General features: G+C 47.1%; 1 protein-coding gene across 4 annotated transcripts in view; it reads left to right on the top strand.

The window, feature by feature from the left end:
- The window catches only part of LOC140398299 (CMP-N-acetylneuraminate-beta-galactosamide-alpha-2,3-sialyltransferase 4-like), a 189,815-nt gene that overhangs the window by 14,886 nt on the left and 155,397 nt on the right, over nucleotides 1–19,532 (top strand). For all 4 annotated transcript variants that reach the window (XM_072486825.1, XM_072486823.1, XM_072486821.1 and 1 more), the window contains exon 2: nucleotides 19,454–19,531. In XM_072486825.1, the coding sequence (XP_072342926.1) occupies nucleotides 19,516–19,531 (16 nt within the window). In that variant the 5' untranslated portion in view covers nucleotides 19,454–19,515. The remainder of the gene's footprint in view (nucleotides 1–19,453; nucleotide 19,532) is intronic.

Raw genomic sequence — 19,532 nt, forward strand, 5'->3', positions numbered from 1 at the left:
AATTTAGAGAGTGCAGACGGGAGAGTGCAATTAATGTCCCCCACCAAGGCGGGGATTCAAGGGGCCGTTCACCAGTGGGGGGAAATCCTGATAGCCCCAACAAGGTTCCCGATGACCTCAATGAGGTTCCTGCCCAGACCCAGTGGGAACATGCAAATAGGTCATAATGCCTAATTTGAATCTTATTTACAGGCATGATGCCCAATTCGCTTGCGCCATCCCCTCCTAAACCAGGAGTCCCACTGGTGTGAAACCCAGGACTAAAAGAATGATTTCTGTTGTCACTCTGCTCGGAAGCTCTTCAGAACAAAGAGACAGCCGCCTTATAAAAACTGCATTAGAAAACAGCTGCTCCTCAGAGTTAATGGGCCCCTGTCGAGCTATGTAAATAAATAACATACCTTCTTTTGATACTGCCTGGACCTGTCAATCAAAAGGTGTTTAAAAGGCAATGGTACATGAAATTGAATATAAGCAATGTTTTTACACTTCTAAGCATGCATGAAGGCTTGAAAAAAATAAAGGGCAATGAAATTAACAGTGTAAACATAATTTCACTGGTATCCACCACATTAAAGGGAATACTTCTACCTTCAACTCACAGATTTTTGAATTTGACATGCTGGCAAAGTGTTTAAGGCTACAGATGGGAAGAATTTCACTTTATTCTTCGAGAACTTTAATTTTGAGATGCTGACAGACAGTTTACAGGGGTTAAAGGCTACAAATGGGAAGACCTGCCAAATTACGCACATTCTGGGAAAGACCCGAGCCTGAGCCCCTGCAGCCGATGAAGCCCCTTGGCACTCTGGAGGCAATCATAGGGAGGTTATTCACCCCCTTGCCACCCCTCGGAGTGAAAGCCACCAGGTTTCCATTTTTCAGGATTGTATCAATTCAGGTCAGCAGGACTCCAGATTGGGGATGCTGGTGCATCTCAGGCGACCAGCGAATCGGGCATCCTACCCATAAATAAGATTCAAATTAGGGATCATGACCGATTTGCATGTTCCCGTTGAGTCTGGGTGGGATCCTCCTCGGGCCATCGGGAGCCTCGCCAATGCTGGTGGTGCAAGCCGAGAGACCATGGCTTCACGATCGGCGTGAAACCTGTCACCTGGTTCACCGGGCCTTTGGGATCCCCACCTCTGGCCTTGATGCACAGACTGGATAAAAGAAAATTCCTAAGTCCCATTGCATGGAACATCAGATTCACTCCTAGCGCCAGCAGGAATAACTCCGGTTTTCCTGGTGGCGGAAGCACTTTGTGCCAAATTCTCCACTTTCATTTGTGCAGCACGGTTGCACATGTGGATAGCACTGTGGATTCACAGCGCCAGGATCCCAGTTTCGATTCCCTGCTGGGTCACTGTCCGTGCAATGTCTGCACGTTCTCCCCGTGTCTGCGTCGGTTTCCTCCGGGTGCTCCAGTTTCCCCCCACAATCCAAAGATGTGCAGGTTAGGTGGATTGGCCATGCTAAATTGCCCTTAGTGTCCAAAAAGGTTAGGAGGGGTTATTGGGTTATGGGGATAGGGTGGAAGTGAGGGCTTAAGTGGGTCGGTGCAGACTTGATGCTGAATGGCCTCTTCTGCACTGTATGTTCCATGTTCAATGTTCTAGTCTTCATTTGGGAGAATCACGCTCCAAATCTATATTTATACACATATTGGAACAAGTCAAGAGGAATCAGTGAGATTGATCCCAATTGGAGAAGCTTTGATGAAGAATCAGCTTTAAGCATGATTGTGAAAATGAGAGCGGCCTGTTGTTAGGATCTAGAATTTCTACATTTTGATAGCTAGTTGGAGTATTTGAGGGAGAGACTTCAAAGAAACCAATAGGGTGGAACATAGAACATAGAACATACATGCAGTGCAGAAGGAGGCCATTCGGCCCATCGAGTCTGCACCAACCCACTTTGAGCCCTACACTTCCGCCCTATCCCCATAATCCAACAACCCCTCCTAACTTTTATGTTTGGACACTAAGGGCAATTTAGCCCTTAGGCAGTCAGGGTTGTGTTTTAATGGAGTTAGGATATTTGAAATATGAATTTTGATGCAAAAGTATGATGCTAGCAGGATGGAGTTTTATAGAAAGTTGGCCTCGAAAGAGATGTGATTGAAAGTTCCAGGGGGTTGGCGTTTGGGTGAGAGAGTTAGAGTGCGGAAGTGATAGGCTTCGATGTATCTTTCTTGTCACAAGTAGGCTTACATTAACACTGCAACAAAGTTACTGTGAAAAGCCCCGAGTCGCCACATTCCAGCGCCTGTTCGGGTACACAGAGGGAGAATTTAGAATGTCCAAATTACAGCACGTCTTTCGGGACTTGTGGGAGGAAATCGGAGCACCCGGAGGAAACCAGCGTAGACACGGGGAGAACGTGCAGAATCCGTACAGACGGTGACCCAATCCGGGAACTGAACCTGGGACCCTGACGTTGTGAAGCAACAATCTTAACCACTGTGCTACAATGCAATGTGAGAGTTAGTACACAAGAAAGATGTGCTTGAATGGCAGAGTTAAGATCTGAGAAAGATCAATTTTGATAAAAGCTTTGAGTACGAGAGGGATAGGGTTTGATTCAAGTTTTGCTATTCGATGGGTAAAATTTGATGAGAGGTTTGAATATTAAATGATGGGCGCTTATAGAAAAATGGAGTATTGGAGGGATTGGTTTTGACAAAGAATTAGAGCAGAAGCGTTTGGGTTTGATGAAAGATTAGGTCTTGGTTTTGGTGAAAGTGAGGGTGTGGAAGAATGGATTTTGCTGAAGTGTTAGATCATGGGCGAGATATGGTTCGATGAAGAGTTAGGGTCCTGAGGCATTTGCTTCTATGGGAATGCTATGGTGCTGGAGAGAACAGATTCCATGGGTTAAGGTAAGGGATAGATTTCTCGGAGTGAGGTGAAGGACCAGATGGCAGACGTCAATATGTGAGGCAAGAATACGGAGGCCGGGTACATAAAAAGGAATGTACTGCAGAGCTGGAGGTCTGAAATAGAAACAGGAAGTGCTGGGAAAACCCAGCAGGTTTGGCATCATCTGTGGAATGAAAAAGAGAGTTAGCATTTCAAGATTTTCTTTCAGGGATGGTTAATTTGGTTTCAGTGACCTTTTCTGGCTATTGTCTTTTTAATTTTCCATTCTGAACAGACATTGATTCTCTGATTTTCCCATAGTCTGCTGGCGTAGCAAAGAGACCTCATTCAGACAAATGCAATTGAGGTTACCCCTGAGGTTATGTCCATGAAACAGGAGAAAGTGTGTGTGAATTGGATTCATTATGGTTCAAGTTCTCTTCCAAGTCACACACCATCCTGACTTAGAAATATTTCACTGTTTTCCATTGCTGATGTGTTAAAATGCTGGAACTCCTGAACAGCACTGTGGGGATGAAGTAATTTTAGGAATGAGCTCACCATTATTTGCTCAGGGCAGTTCGGAATGGCAGTAAATGCTGGCCTTATCAACAGCACCCACGCTTATGAATCAATGGGAAAAAACAGCTGTGAACTGACCTGTTGGGACAGGCTGCAAAATGGCTGATGGTTACTTGTGAGCATTCTGAATGCCAAGAGACGGACTGGAGATCAAGCCACAAAATCCCTGAATAGTTTAACGACTAACTAGTTTGGATCTTGGAGATAAAACATAGAACGTAGAACAGGACAGCACAGAACAGGCCCTGCGGCCCTCGATGTTGTGCCGAGCATTGTCCGAAACCAAGATCAAGCTATCCCACTCCCTGTCATTCTGGTGTGCTCCATGTGCCTATCCAAGAACCGCTTGAAAGTTCCTAAAGTGTCCGACTCCACTATCACAGCAGGCAGTCCATTCCACACCCGAACCACTCTCTGAGTAAAGAACCTACCTCGGACATCCCTCCTATATCTCCCACCCTGAATCTTATAGTTATGCCCCTTTGTAACAGCTACATCCACCCGAGGAAATAATCTCTGAACGTCCACTCTATCTATCCCCCTCATCATCTTATAAACCTCTATTAAGTCGCCTCTCATCCTCCTCCGCTCCAAAGAGAAAAGCCCTCGCTCCCTCAACCTTTCCCCATAAGACCTATCCTGCAAACCAGGCAGCATCCTGGTAAATCTCCTTTGCACCCTTTCCAATGCTTCCACATCCTTCCTATAATGAGGTGACCAGAATGGCACACAATATTCCAAATGTGGTCTCACCAGGGTCATGTATAGTTGCAGCATAACCCCACGGCTCTTAAACTCAAGCTAATAAACGCTAATACACGATTAGCCTTCTTTACGGCTCTATCCACTTGAGTGGCAACCTTCAGAGATCTGTGGACATGAACCCCAAGATCTCTCTATTCCTTCACATTCCTCAGAACCCTGCCGTTGACCCTGTAATCCACATTCAAATTTTTTCTACCAAAATGAATCACCTCGCAATTATCAGGATTAAACTCCATCTGCCATTTTTCGGCCCAGCTCTGCATCCTATCAATGTCTCTTTGCAGCCGACAACAGCCCTCCATCTCATCCACTACTCCACCAATCTTGGTGTCATCAGCAAATTTACTGACCCACCCTTCAGCTCCTTCCTCCATGTCATTGATAAAAATGACAAATAGCAGAGGTCCCAGCACTGATGCCTGTGTACACCGCTGGTAACTGGTCTCCAGTCTGAACATTTTCCATCCACCATCACCCTCTGTCTTCTATGTGATAGCTAGTTACTTATCCAATTTGCCAAATTCCCTTCTATCCCACACCTCCTTACTTTCTTCATGAGCTGACCATGGGGAACCTTATCAAACGCCTTACTAAAATCCATGTATACGACATCACCTGCTCTACCTTCATCTACACACTTAGTTACCTCCTCAAAGAATTCAATCAAATTTTTGAGGCAAGACCTATCCTTCACAAATCCGTGTTGACTATCCCGGATTAAGTTGCGTCTTTCCAAACGTTCATAAGTCCTATCCTTTAGGACCTTTTCCATTATCTTCACGACAACTGAAGTAAGACTAACTGGCCTATATTTACCAGGGTCATTCCTATTCTCTTTCTTGAACAAAGGAACAACATTTGCCACTCTCCAGTCCTCTGGCACTATCCCCGTGGACAGTGAGCCAAAGGCTCTGCAATCTCATCTCTTGCCTCCCAAAGAATCCTTACGTATATCCCATCTGGCCCAGAGGTCTAGGCGACCCTCAGGTTTTTCAAAATTGCTAATACATCCTTCCTGAGAACATCTACCTCCTCCAGCCTACCCACCTGAATCACACTCTCATCCTCAAAATTATGGCCCGTCTCCTTTCTGAACACTGAAGAAAAGTATTCATTCAATGCCTCTCCTATTTCTTCTGACTCCATGCACAAGTTCCCACTACTGTCCTTGACTGGCCCTACCCTCACCCTGGTCATTCTTTTATTTCTCACATAAGAGTAAATAGCCTTGGGGTTTTCCTTGATCCGACCCACCAAGGACTTCTTATGCCCCCTCCTAGCTCTCCTAAGCCCTTTTTTCAGCTCATTCCTTGCTACCTTGTAACCCTCAAGCGACCCTACTGAACCTTGTTTTCTTATCCTTACATACTCTTCCATTTTCCTCTTCACAAGATATTCAACCTCTTTTGTGAACCATGGTTCCCTCATATGGCCATTTCCTCCCTGCCTGACAGGGACATGCCTATCAAGGACATGCAGTATTTGTTCCTTGAACAAGCTCCACTTTTCATTTGTGCCTTTCCCTGACAGTTTCTGTTCCCATCTTTTGCTCCCTAATTCTTGCCTAATCGCATCATAATTACCCCTCCCCCAATTATAATCCTTGCCCTGCCGTATGGCCCTATCCCTCTCCATTGCAATAGTGAAAGATACCGAATTGTGGTGACTATCTCCAAAGTGCTCTCCCACAAATAAATCTAACACTTGGCCCAGTTCATTACCCAGTACCAAATCCAATGTGGCCCCCCCTCTTGTCGGCCTATCCACATATTCTCCTTCACACACTGTCCAAAAACTGCCCCATCCGAACTGTTCGACCTATCGAGGTTCTAATCAATATTTGGAAAGTTAAAGTCACCCATGACAACTACCCTGAGACCTCCACACCTATCCATAATGTGTTTTGCAATTTCTTCCTCCACATCTCTATTACTATTTGGGGGCCTATAGAAAACTCCTAACAATGTGACCGCTCCTTTCCTATTTCTAACTTCGGCCCCCATTACTTCAGATCCCCTTCAAACTGCCTTTCTGCTGCCGTTAAACTATCCTTGATTAACAATGCGACTCTTCCACCTCTTTTACCACCTTCCCTACCCTTACTGGAACATCTATACCCCGGAACTTCCAACAACCATTCCTGGCCCTGTTCTAACCATGTCTCCGTAATGGCCACAACATCGTAGTCCCAAGTACCAATCCACACTCCAAGTTCACCTACCTTATTCCGGGTACTCCTTGCATTGAAGTAGACACACTTCAACCCACCTTTCTGTCTGCCGGTACACTCCTGCGACCTTGATACCCTCCTCAGTACCTCACTACTCTCAACACTAGCTTCTGGAACACAGCTCGTTTTCCCAGCCCCGTGACAAATTAGTTTAAACCCCCCAGAAGAGCTGTAGCAAATTTCCCTCCCAGGATATTGGTGCCCCTCTGGTTCAGGTGTAAACCGTCCTGTCTGTACACCTTCCCCAGAATGTGCTCCAATTATCCACGTACCTGAAACCCTCCCTCCTACACCATCCCTGCAGCCACGTGTTTATCTTCACTCTCTCCCTGTTCCTCACCTCACTAGCACGTGACACCGGCAACACACCAGAGATGACAACATGGTTTGTCCTGGCTCTCAGCTTCCAGCCTAGCTCCCTAAATTCCTGTTTTAAATCCCCGTCCCTTCTCTTACCTATGTCGTTGGGACCGATGTGTACCACGACTTGTGACTGCCCCCCCTCCCCTTTAAGGATTCTGAAAACACGGTCCGAGACGTCACGGACCCTGGCACCCGGGAGGCAACATACTATCCGTGAGTCTCTTTCGCTGCCCCAGAACCGTCTATCTGTCCCTCTAACTATCGAGTCCCCAATAACTATTGCTCTCCTGCTCTCCCTCCTTCCCTTCTGAGCTACAGGGACGGACTCAGTGCTGGAGATCCGTTCACGGTGGCTTACCCCTGGTAGGTCATCCCCCTCAACAGTATCCAAAGCGGTATACTTGTTACTGAGGGGAACGACCACAGAGGATCCCTGCACTGACTGCTTCCTCCCAGCCCTTCTCACCGTCACCCATCTACCTTGATTTTTCGGAGTAACTACATCCCTGAAGCTACTATCTATGACCACCTCTGCCTCCCGAATGATCCAAAGTTCATCCAGCTCCAGCTCCAGTTCCCTAACGGGGTTTCTGAGGAGCTGGAGATGGGTGCACTGCCCACAGGTGAAATCAGCAGGGACACTGACGGCGTCCCTCACCTCAAACATTCTGCAGGAGGAACATTGCAATGCCTTCCCTGCCATCCCCTCTAGATAAAAAAAGAAAAGAGAGAAAGAGCTTACCTGTTATTCACTCTACCCCTTAGGTTAAAGGAGGTGGAAGGGTGGGGGACACTACAAGTGTAGGGTTTAGAAACTGCCCAACTTAAATACAGGTAAAAATAAAACACTTAACCAGCAACCACTGCGCCCCATGTGAGAACAGCAATCAGCTGTTATGGGCCTGCGCAAACAATTTAAATCTTTACTACTTACCCAGCAGTCACTCTGTCCACACTCCGACCGGATTCAGCTGGAAACTCCCAACAGTAAGTTTTAAAAAAAATGTACTCCCCTTCTCAGCAAGCACTCACTCAGAAACCACTGCGCCCAACACGATAACACCTCAGGGAAAAGAAAAACTACTTACCAGTCACCAGCCAATCACTTACCTGCAGGCAGTGACATCACGGGTCAACTGCTTTCTACTGCTACCTGCCCTTGAGCTTCCCTCCTGATCTTTACTCGGCTGGGATCCTTACAGTGATTGTCTTTTTTTTATTTGGTTAGAGGAGGCGCTAGGGAGGGAAACACTGAAGAAGTGTTTCGGGTTTAACTGTCTTTCATTGCTAGAGAAGTGGAGTTCAAGACTAGTGAGGTTATGCTGCAATTGTATAGGGTGTTGGTGAGGCCACACCTGGAGTATTGTGTTCAGTTTTGGTCTCCTTTCCTGAGAAAGGACATATTGGCACTGTAGGGAGTGCAGAGGAGATTCACTAGGTTGATCCCAGAGTTGAGGGGATTAGATTATGATGAGAGGTTGAGTAGACTGGGACTGTACTCATTGGAGTTTAGAAGGATGTGGGGGGATCTTATGAGACATATAAAATTATGAAGGGAATAGATAGGATAGATGCGGGCAGGTTGTTTCCACTGGTCGGGGAAAGCAGAACTAGGGGGCATAGCCTCAAAATAAGGGGAGGTAGATTTAGGACGGAGTGTAAGAGGAACCTCTTCACCCATAGGGTTGTGAATCTCTGGAATTCCTTGCCCAGTGAAGCAGTTGAGGCTCCTTCTTTAAACGTTTTTGAGAAAAAGATAGATGCCTTCCTAAAGAATAAAGGGATTCGGGGATATGGTGTACGGGCCGGAGAGTGGAGCTGAGTCCACAAAGATCAGCCATGATCTCATTAAATGGTGGAGCAGGCTCGAGGGGCCAGATGGCCTACTCCTGTTCCTAGTTCTTATGTTCTTATGTTACTTGACAACAGTTCCTCCACAAACCACCTTCAAGATACGGTGACTGGGAAGCACGGTGGTGCAGTGGGTTAGCCCTGTTGCCTCACGGCGCCGAGGTCCCAGGTTCGATCCCGGCTCTGGGTCACTGTCCGTGTGGAGTTTGCACGTTCCCCTCATGTTTGCGTGGGTTTCGCCCCCACAACCCAAAGATGTGCAAGGTAGGTGGATTAAACATGCTAAATTGCCCCTTAATTGGAAAAAAAAATGAATTGGGTACACGAAATGTATAATTAAAAAAAAGATACGGTGACCGCAATGCACTGATGCAAATGTTCCCCACAACAGCCAATCAGCAACTCCGCGCTACTGCCCTTTGCTGGATGCTTGCCTGCACTTGAAGACCTAGGGTGTCTTGCTCAGGTACACTTTCTGGATGCAGTGACCTCAATGCACTGATGCAAATTTTCCCGCAACAGCCAATCAGCAGCTCCGCTCTACTGCCCTCTGCTGGATGAACTGGATAACAACCAGTATTTGCAAGATTTGACATTTAATCGACTTCCCCGGAGTCTCAAAAGGAACCTTAACAATAATTCCGTGGTAAGAACACCCTAAGCAGTTCATTGACAGGGAACCACCCGAGGGCCTAACAACAGGTTGTTACAACCTATTGTAAAGCAATAAATACAGGCAATCCTCAGCTGCTCCTCTTGCTGTTGGTTTCTGGAAAGTTCAAGCCAGCAGGAATAGCACACTTTGCAGGCTTGGTGGATTTCATGAGAACAGTCTATCTCTCTTCCACCCTCATCCCACTTTTATTGCTATCAATTTATTTTCATTCTTTCCATTGATCTGTTTATCCTGCAACATTGTTCCCCCTCTCCCCCACTCCACTTGGGCCAACTTTCACATACTGCTAAGTCCCGTAAGACATGCTGTTAGGTAATTTGGGCATTCTGAATTCTCCCCCTGTGTACCCGAACAGGCGCCTTGGGGCTTTTCACAGTAACTTCATCGCAGTGTTAATGTATGCCTACTTGTGACAATAAAAGTTATTATTGTTCCCTTTGTTCTGCCATTCACCCATTCTGATCTCTTTATGTGCCACTACCAACACCCTCCTTAGCCTTGATCACCGCCATTTACCTTCCTTTAGTCTTTCTGTCCTTGACATCTTTGACAATCTCCATCTATTGCTCACTCACCATCCAGCCACTCCACCCCACGCCAGTATAAATCTGATCCCATTTCCAGTTCTCTTTAGCTTTGACGAACAATCATCCAGACTCGAAACTTTAGCTCCTTTCTCTCTCCGCGAGGTCTGCTGAGATTGTCCAGTCTTTTCTGATTTTGTTTCAGGTTCCAGCATAGTAATTTGCTTTTATATTAGCCTATTGGGTTTGTTTGATGTGTGCAAAGGCTACCAGTACTGTCCTTTCAAAGAGGTTTCCATAGAGACCCTACAGTGTAGAAGGAGGCCTTTCAGCCCATCGAGTCTGCACTGACCCTCCGAAACAGCATCCAAACTAGGCTCACTCCCCTGCCCTATCCCTGTAACCTCACCTAACCGGTATATCTTTTGGACGCAAGGGGAAATTTAGAATGGCCAATCCAGCTAACCTGCACATCTTTGGACTGTGGGAGGAAACCAGAGCATGCAGGGGAAACCCACACAGACATGGGGAGAGAAAGTGCAAACTCCACACAGTCAGCCAAGGCCAGAATTAAACCACTGTGCCACTTTATTCTCATTTTACTGTCAAGGGGTTTCAATGCCAGCAGTCACAGAGTGCATTGGTAAACTTAGAGTTTAACGTGCCCGTGTGGGAAATATACTTACATTAATTATTTATTCACTGTTTTTGTATTGTTAAATAAATGCACTTGCAATAAGGTGTTAGTGTGATATCTTGCCTCATTCTATGGGCTGAAAGAATCTACATGGAGACACAAGTTAATAGTTAAAGTCATTAAATTACATTTTTTACTGTTCACTACCTTTGCCACATTACTGGGAGTGTTCTGGTACGACCCCCTCAGAGGTCATAGGTTATGCACCATCCAGGTCCCCATGACCCCCACACAGTATGAACTCCCGCAGTAAAATGGGGCGGGGTTTTCCTTTAACAAAGGGGAACACCATTGTATAAAAACCCTAACCTGGGTGGAAGAGAGTTAGTTGTATGTATCAAATAAACCAATGTTCATTACATCCTACTATGCATTCCTGTGTGTCTCTTTCGTTGGATTCTACATGTCCTAAGACATCAAGGTCAGTGAATGTAACTCACACAGAACAGTCACTCACCAGGGAGTACAGCGAATTCTCATATTGTGAAAATTAGTTGCATCATTCCCAACATTGCAACAATGAAACGTAACTCAATCAACAAATATTGATGGGGGGGTGGGTAATTTTCCGGGGCCGCTAGTTCCAGTCAGGAATTGTGATGGCCTTTCGATTTGGGCGTTAGAGCAAAGGCTGGAATCCTGCTGGGCGTCAAATCCCTTGCGGGTCTCCCGACCCGCCCCACCAGCCCTGTGAGCTTCTCGCCCAGAGCGGTTGGGAACACTAAACAACTAGGTTAAATTCACTGACATATGACCGTTGAATCCAGGAAGCCGGATTTAACGGTCTCCAGGTCTGCTCCTGCGCCCCCCCCCCCCCCGCCCCCCCCCCCCCCCCCCCCGCCCCCCTCCGGACCGGGAGTCACGTGAGCGTGATTTGGTGCATGAAAAACGGGAACCAGGCGCCATTGACTTCAAGGGGGAGCAAGGAGGCAAGTGCCCTTTGGTACTGTATTCTGGGCCACAGTGGGGGTTTGTCTAGTGACCTCGGGCAGTATGGCTCATGCTGTTGGGAAGAGGTTGAACTCAGGTGGGTGTCCTCTCTACCGCCAGTACCCCCCCCCTCCCTCCCCACAACCCCGGGATGGGGGTGCTGTGGCTGAACCCCTTCATGGTGTGATTAAAGAGTCGAAACTCACTCCTTAGATGTTACTTTCAGGCACCTGAATGGTAATAGTCTTGAATTCTGTAAGATTTATGTAAGAACCGTGAGGCCTCCTGTTCATTTCGAATTCCACGCACCCTGAGCATCTGGAAACCTTGGCAGTTGTATCAAGGTCCAATTAAAATGTGGGGTTGGCCTTGGGTGCTTTCAGGACCAGCAGGTGTTTGCATACCTCATAGAACTCCCAATTCATGGAAGATTCCACCGCAGAAAAGTTACAAGTTTTGGCTTTTAATTTTAAATCAGTGATGAAATGATCTACAGACTCTTCTGTAAATGTGATCTAAACTCATAGCGGTCATAAATGTCATTATTTCTGGGGGTGCAATGTGCATCAAATCTTCAAATTATTTTGTTAAAATTTTTACTATCTTCATCGTTTGCAAATTAAAATGTATTGAACACAGCAATTGCTTTGGGCCCTGCCGCTGTTAGGAGCATCGATACCTTACATGAATCTGATTGATCTCCTAAATGTACTGCAATAATAATCGCTTCTTGTCACAAGTAGGCTTCAATGAAGTTACTGTGAAAAGCCCCTAGTCGCCACAATCCGGCGCCTGTTCGGGGAGGCCGGTATGGGAATTGAACCCGCGCTGCTGGCCTTGTTCTACATTACAAGCCAGCTGTTTAGCCCACTGTGCTAAACCAGCCCCTGTAGTCCTGTGCTGTAGCTTCACCAAGTTGACACCTCATTTTTCGGTGTGCCTGGTGTTGCTCCTGGCATGCCCTCCTGCACGTTTAATTGAACCAGGGTTGATCCCCTGGCTTGGTGATAATGTTAGAGTGGGGAATATTCTGGGCCATGAAGTGGCAGATTGTGGTTGCGTACAATTCTGTTGCTGCTGATGGCCCACAGTGCCTCATGGATGCCCAATCTTGAGTTGCTTGATCGATTCAAAATCTATCTCATATAGCACTTTGGTAATGCCGCACAACACAATGGAAGGTATCCTCAATGTGAAGGTGGATCTTTCTCTCCACAAGGACTGTGCTGTGGTCACTTCTATCGATACTGTTATGGACAGGTGCAACTGCAGCAGGCATGTCGGTGAGGATGAGGTTAAGTATGTTTTCCCATCTTGTTGTTTCCTTCACCAACTGCTGCAGTCCCAGTCTAGCAGTTATGTCCTTTAGTACATGGCCAGCCTGGTCTGTGGTTGCACTATCAAGTCACTCTTGGTGATAGACATTGAAGTCCCCCACCCAGAGCATAATCCTCCCCCTTTCCACCCTCAGTTCTTCTTCCAAGTGGTGTTCAACATGGAGAAGTACTGATTCATCAGCTGATGGTGGATGGTATTTGGTAATCAGCAGGAAGTTTCCTTGCCCATGTTTAACCTGAAGCCATGAGACTTCATGGAGTTCAGAGTCGATATTGAGGACTCCCAGGGCAACTCCCTCCTGACTGTATACCACTGTGCTCTCACCTCAGCTGGGTCTGTCTTGCCAGTGAGACAGGACATACACAGAAATGGTGATTGTGGTGTCTGTGACAGTGTCTGTAAGGTGTGATGTGAGCATGAATATGTCAGGCTGTTGCTTGACTAGTCTGTGAGATAGCCCTCCCAACTTTGGCACAAGCCCCCAGATGTTAATAAGGAAGACTTTGCAGGGTCGGCAGGGCTGGGTTTGTCGTTGTTGTTTCCGGTGCCTGGTTCGATGCTGGGTGGTCTTTCCGGTTTCATCTCTTTTTCGTGTTTTTGTAGTGGTTGATTACAACTGAGCGGCTTGCTAGGCCATTTCAGAGAGCACATAAGAGTCAACCACATTGCTGTGGATCTGGAGTCACATATAGGCCAGACCAGGTACAGATGGAAGATTTACTCTTCTATGATCTATGAAAATGCTTTATTCCTACGCGATCCGTAACTTCTTTGAATAACTTCATAAAAGTGGATCCCTGATCTGATTGAATTTCTTTTGGTAGCCCGTGTCTAGTAAAACATTGGATTAACTCCTCTCCACCCCTCTTACCTTTAATGTTTCTTAATTACATCCGGAAATCTAGAGGTTGCATCCATTATGGTCAACAGATGCTGATACCTACTTTTGTTTTAGGCAGGGATCCAACACAATAAATTAAGACTCTAGTAAAAGGTCCCTCGAGTGCTGGAATGGGTACTAAAAGTGCAGTTTTGATTACCGCTTCGTGTCTCCCTATTACCTGACAACGGTGACTTGTACTGCAAAATTAAAGTACATCCTTATCCAGTCTAGACCAATAAAAATGTATGTTTGCTTGCATTTTCCTTGCTCCTAAATGACCCCCTACTGGAACCTCAGGCACTACCTGAAAACCCTCCTTTCTATAATCCACCAGTAATACCACTTAATGAAATCTGTCCATTTCTCATCAGCTTGAATATGTAAAGATCTCAATTTTCCCATTACTACATTATTTTGAATGTAAAAACATTCTGATGTATATTTATGCTTTGCATGCACGCTTTCCGATACAATTGTTTTATCTCTGACTCTTTCTTGAACTAAAGATATCCGCATCATCCCCCACTTCACCATTTTTCACCAGACTCTAACTTTACCTTACATAGTGGACACTACGCCTCTCACCAATAATTCCACATATTATCACCATTTCTGGCAATTCGCCTTCCAAACTACATGGCCGGGATCCTCCCTTCTGGGGACTAAGTCCCCACGCCGGCGGGAAACCGGTGCCAATGACTCCGGCGTCAATGGCCCCCCCAAGGTGAGGAATTCTCATCTTTCTAGGGAGCTAGGTGGACGCCGGAGGTGTTGGCACCGCTCCAGCCAGCGCCGAAGGGACGACGCGAGCTTGCGCATGCGCGGAACGGCTGGCGTGAATCCGCACATGTGCGGACCGGCCGGCGCGTTCTCGTGCATGCGCGGGGGGTTCTCTTCTCCACTCTGGCCCCCAGGCAATATGGCGGAGCCCTACAGGGGCCCGTGCGGAAGGAAGAAGTGCCCCCACAGAACAAGCCCGTCTGCAGATCGATGGGCCCCGATCGCGGGCCAGGCCACCGTGGGGCTCCCCCGGGGCAGATCCCCCCATGCCCCCTGAGGACCGCCCATGCATACTCACCTGCCAGGTCCTGCTGGTGCGTGAGTTGAGTGATTCACACCGGCGGGGCTGGCCAAAAATGGACGGCCGCTCGGCCCATCGGGGCCCAGAGAATCGCCGGGGGAGGCCGTTGTCAACGGCCCCCGACCAGCATTGCGGCGATCCCGCTCCCACCCGAAAAACGGCGCCGGAGAATATGGCAGCCAGCGTCGGGCGGCAGGGCGAGATTCGCGCCTCCACCGGGGATTCTCTGACCCAGCGGTGGGGGGGGGGGGGGTCGGAGAATCCCGCCCATCTCCATATCTCTCACCATTAAAGACTGATTTGCTCCTGCATCCCTTAAGATCTTAATTTCCTTACCTACTCCACCTTGTACACATGCGTAAACCTTACCCCCACAAATAAAATCCTCAAAATGATCCGGCACCTGCTCATCAACCCACATCTGAAGAGGCTGTACACTCTGTTGCACTTCTTCCACTGGAACAATGTTTTTTCTTCCCACTTCAATAAACCCCGCTGGCTTCTCTTGCTTTACTCTGTCCTCCCAGTACTTTACTTAAGCCACCAACACTGAGTTTTCGTGTCCAACTTTATTACAATGAAATTTTGGGCAGCACGGTAGCACAGTTGCTTCACAGCTCCAGGGATCCAGGTTCGGTTCCCGGCTTGCGTCACTGCCTGTGCGGAGTCTGCACGTTCTCCCAGTGTCTGCGTGAGATCCTCCGGGTGCTCCAGTTTCCTCCCGCAGTCCAAAATGTTCAGGTTAGGTGAATTGGCCATGTTAAATTGCCCTTAGTGCCCAAAAAGGTTGGATGGGGTTACTGGGTTACTGGGATAGGGTGGAGGTGTGGGCTTGGGTAGGATGCTCTTTCCAAGGGCCGGTGCAGACTCGATGGGGCGAATGGCCTCCTTCTGCACTGTAAATTCTATGAATAGGTTGCAAAAAACACTTGGGTGCTCTTATCTCTCTTCCATTATCACAGGTTTCCTTTTTAACCTGAATCAAAGTCTCCTTAACACCACCAGCTAAACCCTCTTTGCCTGCACTACCTGTGACTTTTTAATTTCCTCCGTTTCTATCCTTCAAAGATTGAATTTGATGTTGAAAACCAGACTTTGATTTGTGAACTAATGCAAATTCATCTACCATATCTGCTGCCAGGCTAGCAGTTTTAACTCTTTGCTCTTCCACATGAGTTCCCATTATTGCCAGAGGTGATTCACGAAAATCTTCCAAAATAATTGTTTCCAGAAGAACGTCATACATTTGGTTTATGTTTACTGCTCTTATCGACCCATCAAAATTCTTTTGTTTCATTCTTTCAAATTCTGTAGATGTCTGACTTGGTTCTTGCCTTAGATTTTTAAACTTCTGTCTGTGGGCTTCTGGCACTAGTTCATATACTCTTAAAATGTTTTTACCGCCTCATCATAATCCCTAGATACCTCTTCTGATAGTGATACAAACACTTCACTCGTTCTACCGACCAACTTTGTTTGAACTAACACCACCCACATGATCATTGGCAAATTCAATTGTCTCGGCACTTTCCCAAATGAGATGAAAAAGACTTCCACATTTTTCTCATCAAAGCTTGGCAGTGATTTAATATATTTAAATATATTCTCACTAAATTTAATCTATGGAGTACTTCTTCCTCTAGACCTTCCTCAGCATCTCATTCTCCATTGAGGTTCTCTTTGCAGTTCCTGTTTCCAAAGTTCAAATTCTCTCTCCTTTTCCTTTGCTTCTGTCATTTCCAAACTTTTTCCTTATCCCATTCTTCCTTTGCTAAACTTTCCATTTCTACATCAAACTTCCTTCTTTCCATTTCCTTTTGAAAAGCCCTCTCTCTTTCCTTTCCTGCTATTTCCAATTTCTTTAGTTCTATTTCTTTCTGTTTTTCTTTCTCCTGTATTTCTAATTATTTCATTTGTAATTGAATTCTTGCTAATTCTAATGATTCAGGCTGTGTCTGCCAAATTTAAATTCTGAGCTATTATTTGTATTATCTCTGCCTTCCTCATGCCATTTAGATAAGGCTAACAGCAACATATTTTAACAACCCCAAATGAATAGTTTTCGTCACTCTTTGCTATCCATCGTGAGTGACCTTTTTTACACCCAGAAAACTTTTGCAATTGAAAGGGCCATCTCAAGTCATTAACTTTTAAACTTAAAAACCTTAAAGAAAGCAACCATTCCACACACACTTGAACTGCAATAACTCCAAGTCAAACAAGGAATTTAACTTTAAAACTCCGGCAAAGAGCCCCAATTTTATTTCGATCCCAGACCAAACCCCAACAGTGGCTCGGATACTGGACCGAAACCCCAATGTTTTATTTAAATTTTCTATGATAGTAAGGCAAGAATACATCACTCAAGGAGTGATTTCTTAAAGAAATAGGGATTCGGTACATTAAAACGTAACTTTATTACTGATACAGTATTAAAATCTTTAACATCATACCAGAAAATAACTTAAAATTATCCCTTTACCGAATACTACTCAATGAGGTAAATACATGGGTGGCACGGTAGCACAGTGGTTAGCACTGTTGCTTCACAACACCAGGGACTCCAGTTCGATTACCGCCTTGGGTCACTGTATGTGCGGAGTCTGTACGTTCTTGCCGTTTCTATGTGGGTTTCCTCCGGGTGTCCCGGTTTCCTCCCACAAGTCCTGAAAGACGTGCTTGTTAGGTGAATTGGGCATTTTGAATTCTCCGCCAGTGCACCCGAACAGGTGCACTGTAACTTCATTGTAGTGTTAATGTAAGCCTACTTGTGACACTAATAAAGATTATTTTTGAAAAGCTACTATCTTCATTCCCACTTGAACAAGAAGAAAATAATAATCTCAGCTTTCAATCCACCTTAAATACCAATTGTACAGAGGGATACTTGCTTTACAGAGTTATTCTTGACACTGCTTTACAGAAAAGACCTGGGCGGGATTCTCCGCGAACTGGCGAGGCGGGACACTCCGGCGCCGAGGAGTGGCGTGAACCACTCCGGCGTCGGGCAGCCCCGAAGGTGCGTGTGCTGGCATCATACCAGCGCATGCACAGGGGGGTTCTTTTCCGCACCGGCCATGGCAGAGGTTGACAGCGGCTGGTGCAGAGGGAAAGAGTGCCCTCCCGGGGCCAGATACACCCGCGCGCCCCCGAGGAATATAGAACATAGAACATAGAACATTACAGCGCAGTACAGGCCCTTCGGCCCTCGATGTTACGCCGACCTGTGAAACCACTCTAAAGCCCATCTACACTATTCCCTTATCGTCCATATGTCTATCCAATGACCATTTGAATGCCCTTAGTGTTGGCAGCAGGGCATTCCACGCACTTACTACTCTCTGAGTAAAGAACCTGGGCGAAATTCTCCCCCAACGGCGCGATGTCCGCCGACTGGCGCCAAAAACGGCGCCAATCAGACGGGCATCGCGCCGACCCAACATTAAGGGGCTAGGCCGACGCTGGAGGGATTTCCGCCCCGCCAGCTGGCGGAAATGGTGTTTGTTGCCCCGCCAGCTGGCGGAAATGGCGTTTGGTGCCCCGCCAGCTGGCGCGGAAATGCGGCAAATGCGCAGGAGTGTCAGCGGCCGCTGACAGTTTACCTGCGCGTGCGCGTGAGCGTCAGCGGCCGCTGAAAGTTCCCCGCGCATGCGCAGTGGGGGGAGTCACTTCCGCCTCCGCCATGGTGGAGGCCGTGGCGGAGGCGGAAGGGAAAGAGTGCCCCCATGGCACAGGCCCGCTCGCGGATCGGTGGGCCCCGATCGCGGGCCAGGCCACCGTGGGGGCACCCCCTGGGGTCAGATCGCCCCGCGCCCCCCCCCCCTAGGACCCCGGAGCTCGCCCACGCCGCCTGGTCCCGCCGGTAAATACCAGGTTTAATTTACGCCGGCGGGACAGGCAATTTCTGGGCGGGACTTCGGCCCATCCGGGCTGGAGAATTGAGCAGGGGGTCCCGCCAACCGGCGTGGCCCGATTCCCGCCCCCGCCCAATCTCCGGTACCGGCGACTTCGGCGGGGGCGGGAGCGGAATTCACGGCGGCCAACGGCCATTCTCCGACCCGGCGGGGGGTCGGAGAATGACGCCCCTGGTACCACACTTTAGAATGGATATACAGGTTCTTCAGAAGGTTCAGGATATATTTACCAGAATGGCCAGAATTGACAGATTTTCGTTACAAGGTTAGGCTGCAGAAGCTGGGGTTTTTCAATTTGGAGCAAAGCAGATTGAGGGGAATTTTGATGGAGGTGTATAAGATAAAGACAGATTTGGATGAGATGGACAAGGAAAATTTGTTCCCGTCAACTAATGGTACAAGGTCGAGGGGGCCACAGATTTAAGGTTTTGAACAAGACATACAGGGAGAATTTTAGGAGGAACTTTCTTGTGCAACGAATGGAATGACCTGGAACTTTCTGTCAAAGCAGAAAAAAATCAATGATTTCAAAAAGAAATTGCAAAAAGCACTTGAAGGAAATAAATCTGTGAGGATACAGGGACATAGTGGATTGACTGGACTCCTCTGTGAAGGGTCAGCATTGAGCAGATGGACTGAATGGCCTCCTTCTCTGTTGTAAATGACTCTATTGTTCAATGACGCGATGATTCATAAAATTGTGTTCTGCTTTTGTAAGCTACACTTTTAATTAAAACCCCTTTCTTCTTTTTCAGGTGAAATCTCCTGTAAAGCCCAGGACCTGGAAATTCTGCTGTTGCTTAACTGGCTAATCAGCATGAAGTGTACAGCAAG

The sequence above is a fragment of the Scyliorhinus torazame genome, chromosome 21 (genome assembly GCF_047496885.1).
Source record: "Scyliorhinus torazame isolate Kashiwa2021f chromosome 21, sScyTor2.1, whole genome shotgun sequence".
In the NCBI taxonomy this organism is placed as follows: domain Eukaryota; kingdom Metazoa; phylum Chordata; class Chondrichthyes; order Carcharhiniformes; family Scyliorhinidae; genus Scyliorhinus; species Scyliorhinus torazame.